Source organism: Olea europaea, unplaced genomic scaffold (assembly GCF_002742605.1).
Source record: "Olea europaea var. sylvestris unplaced genomic scaffold, O_europaea_v1 scaffold1697, whole genome shotgun sequence".
Lineage (NCBI taxonomy): Eukaryota > Viridiplantae > Streptophyta > Magnoliopsida > Lamiales > Oleaceae > Olea > Olea europaea.
This window is the reverse complement of record NW_019234655.1, coordinates 40,911-44,773: the sequence shown is the minus strand read 5'-3', so window position 1 is coordinate 44,773 and position 3,863 is coordinate 40,911. Positions and strand designations below refer to the sequence as shown.

The following is a 3,863-nucleotide window of genomic DNA, read 5'->3' as shown; positions in this document are numbered from 1 at the left end:
GTGGGATGCACACCCCCAAAATTGATTTTGTAACTATTTTCCCAAGGTGTAATGTATGGTTAAATTTATATACTATTACTCACCATCTCTAGTTTGGTTAGATTTTACTAATTGTAGCTCAACACATCAATAAATGAGGATTCTCCTTAATTTTGACTGATCAGACCTCCAAGAATCAACTAAGCTACTAATCCCTTATCAAAGGTCTAATTCTCTAAAATAAGTGTTTGGGACTCAATCAAGCATGAAGTGCGTCTTCTGTTTCATGCACCTGCTTTTTTCAAGTTTGCCGTGAGTATTCTGTTTCATGCACTAGCCTATCTCTTTTTATGTATATAATTGTCCTCATTGGGCTCTTTTAGGGTAGCTTTACAACATGGCAGCTTTTTCCCTTCTATGCAATGATTAGTGCAATGCCCCTCATTAAACACTTATTCTCGAAAATCGATCTTTAACTTAAGATTTTCACCTAATTATCATCTCATTGGTCTTAAGCAATCCACACAAAATTTAACACATACGAAATCCACATCTATCTCAATGTCTCCCCACAATAGGTCAACCACCCCAAACTATCCTAGAATTGGTTTAGTTTTTTTTTCGTCATAGTTAATTCTACATATTCTATCCATTGATCCAATCTAAATAATATGTGATTTTCATGATTATTGTGCTCAATGTAAATCAATCTAACATGAACAAGCTTAAACTAAATCAAGGCAGCATCCCCTAGTCACAATAATATAAAAACAATTTCAAATATTATCATCGGTCGGTAAGAACAATCAAACTATATTTTTTTTTTGATCATTTTGATCCCTTTCCCCCACCTAAATGAAACATTGTCCTCAATGTAAAGATTAAATGTGCAAAATATATGAAGGACAATAAGGAGCAAAATTGTGAACAAAGGGACGAGTTTTGAGTTTTACTTGGAAAGTCTGCATAAACTTGGCCCAAATGATCCTTCAATTTCATTAGTGAAAGAAAAAAAAACAACAATAAAAGAAACACACCTAAAAAAAACACATAACATTATAAAACTAAAAATAAACATACAAAATAAAATAAAAAGAAAAGGATATCAATCTTTAGAATCATGTATAGCAACGGACTCTTCCAATTTAGAGAAATTCTCAAAAAATGGTTTCAAATCGAGCTTTGGTTCTTGAACACTTGAAATCATATGCGAATTTTTAGAATTATCATTGAATTCAAATTCAAGCGCATCATATGAAGATGTAGCGATAAATTGATCATCAACAAGTTGTTCAATAAGATCTACTTCATGCAAATCATCTTCATCTCCATGTTGCTTGCAAATGTTAAAAATATTCATTTCCACGGTCATATTTCCAAAAGAGAGTTTCAAGATACCATTTCTACAATTTATCAACGCATTTGAAGTAGCAAGAAAGGGACGTCCTAGAATGACAGGTATTTGCACATTTGAATTTAAAATAGGATGTGTGTCCAAAACTATAAAATCAACAGGATAATAGAATTTATCAATTTGAACTAGAACATCCTCTACAACCCCTCTTGGAACTTTTACTGAACGATCAGCAAGTTGAAGTGTTGTTGTTGTTGGCTTAAGCTCTCCCAAACCAAGTTGCTCATACACAGAAAAAGGTAATAAGTTAACACTAGCACCAAGATCAAGCAAAGCACGCTCTATCCTATTATTCCCAATCACACAAGAAACTGTTGGACAACTAGGATCTTTGAATTTAGGTGGAGTGTTTTGTTGAACGATCGAGCTCACATTCTCTGTTAAAAATACTTTTTGTTGAACATTAAGTTTCCTCTTGACAGTGCACAAGTCTTTTAAAAATTTTGCATATGAAGGTACCTGTTTGATTGCATCCAATAATGGTATGTTAATTTTGACTTGTTTAAAAAGTTCAAAAATTTCAGAATTGTGGTTGAGTTTTGAAATTGGTTGCAATCGTTGAGGAAATGGAGCTGGAATGGGACATTTTTCAACAATAGGTTCAGAAATGATCTTTTCCTCACTTTTGAAAACGTCATTTTCTTGCTTTGAAGTACCACCAGATTTTAGTTCTTTTGAAGGGATGGTTTTGTCAATAATTTTTCCACTACGAAGAGTCGTGATGGAGTTGGCATTTTGTTGTTGACTTTCAGAAGAACTAGAAGCATTTACATTATATTGCTGAGAAGGGTTTGGTTGAGGTTGAGCAGGAAATTTTCCTTTCTCTTGAGAATGCAAAGAAGAGGTCAATGAAGAAAGTGTGTTCTTAATTTCATTGATGGCTTGTGAAGTTTGATTATTAATATTTGCTTGTCCTTGCATAAAAGATTGCAATGTTTCCTCAAGAGTCTTTGGTTGTGGTGATGGAAAAGAAGGAAATTTTGAAAGCCCTTGAGGTTGTGATAAATGAACACGATTATCATCTCTCCAACTAAAGTTGGGATGATTTCTCCATTGTTGATTATATGTTTCTGAGTATGGTGAAGAAAAAGGCTTTTTGAAAGTGTTCATAGCATTGCCTTGATCATGTAAAACTTCTTTGAAAACTGGAATGTTAGAACAATTATGTGTAAGATGACCAAAAGTTTCACAAATGCTACAAATTTCATCATTTTGCACGGGTTGAACTTCCTTTACTTTCCTTAATTCCATCGCTTCAACCTTTCTAGACAAACTAGCAATCCTAGCATTTAGATCATCATCTTGACTCAATTGATATTTTCCTCCACTAGAACTAGGAAGACTAGATCTAATTGAGTTTTCGATTGGTTTTACTGTTTGCCAAGATTGAGAATTTTCAGCTAGATGATCTAGAAATTTTAAAGCTTCATCTGGATCTTTATCTAAAAATTCACCATTGCACATCGTTCCTACAAATTGTTTTGTTTCAGGAGTTAGGCCCTCATAAAAGAAACTTATAGTACGCCATTTTTCAAAACCATGATGTGGGCATGTATTTAACAAATCTTTAAATCTTTCTAAACATTGAAAGTACGCTTCATTGGTTTTTTGAGAAAAAATTTGGATTTGTCTTTTCAAAGCATTAGGCTGGAAAGAATTTCTTCAAAAACTCACTTTGCATTTCTTTCCATGTGCCAATCGACCTAGGTTTTAAAGAGTTAAGCCAAGTTTTTGCTTTATCTTTTAGAGAAAAAGGAAACAATTTCAACTTAATAATTTCATTGGGACAAGTTTGATCGTTAAATGTGGCACATACTTCCTCAAATTCTTTAAGATGCAAATATGGACTTTTGGATTCTAAGCCATGAAAATTAGGAAGTAATGGAATCATATCCGGCTTGAATCGAAAATTATTAGCATTAAGAGGGAAAATGAAACATGAAGGAGCAGAATTTCGAGGAGGTTGCAAGTAATCACGCATGGTTCGTGCTTGTTGGTTTTCATTTTCATCATGTATGCTTTCATTATCAGCCATGGTGGAAGAGGGGAGTGAGTGTTGAGGTGAGTCAAACAAATTACTAAAGAAAGTTTCACAATTATCTTTAACTAAACGACGAGAATTTAATTCACGATACTAATATGACATAAAATAACAAAAAGTAGATATAACGAACAAAAATTAGGTGGCATAGCCAACCATATAAAAAGAACGAAAATTAGGTGGCACGACCAACCATATAATAATGTAAAGACAAAAATTAGGTGGCACGGCCAACCATATAATAAACAAACGGCAGATCGGGAGGCTCGGCCTTCCCTTTAAGGAAAGAAAATGAACAGAAAATAAAAACGAAGGAGGCTTAGCCTTCCTTTAAAGTAAGATAACTAAAGTAATAAGATTGAAAAAGGAACGAGTGTACCTGATTTGTGAAGATTATGAAAGAGAAGAAAACCTCATAGAGAGTAGCAG

At 33.5% G+C, this 3,863-nt stretch overlaps 1 protein-coding gene across 1 annotated transcript; it reads right to left on the bottom strand.

Moving 5' to 3' along the window:
* Positions 1–1,084: 1,084 nt before the first annotated feature.
* Positions 1,085–3,527, bottom strand: LOC111377642 (the record flags this gene model as incomplete). The annotated part of the gene is made up of 3 exons (XM_023000767.1): positions 1,085–1,852; positions 1,988–2,970; positions 3,068–3,527. Coding segments are annotated over 3 exons (2,211 nt in total), but the record flags the coding sequence as incomplete, so codon positions are not given.
* Positions 3,528–3,863: the final 336 nt, after the last annotated feature.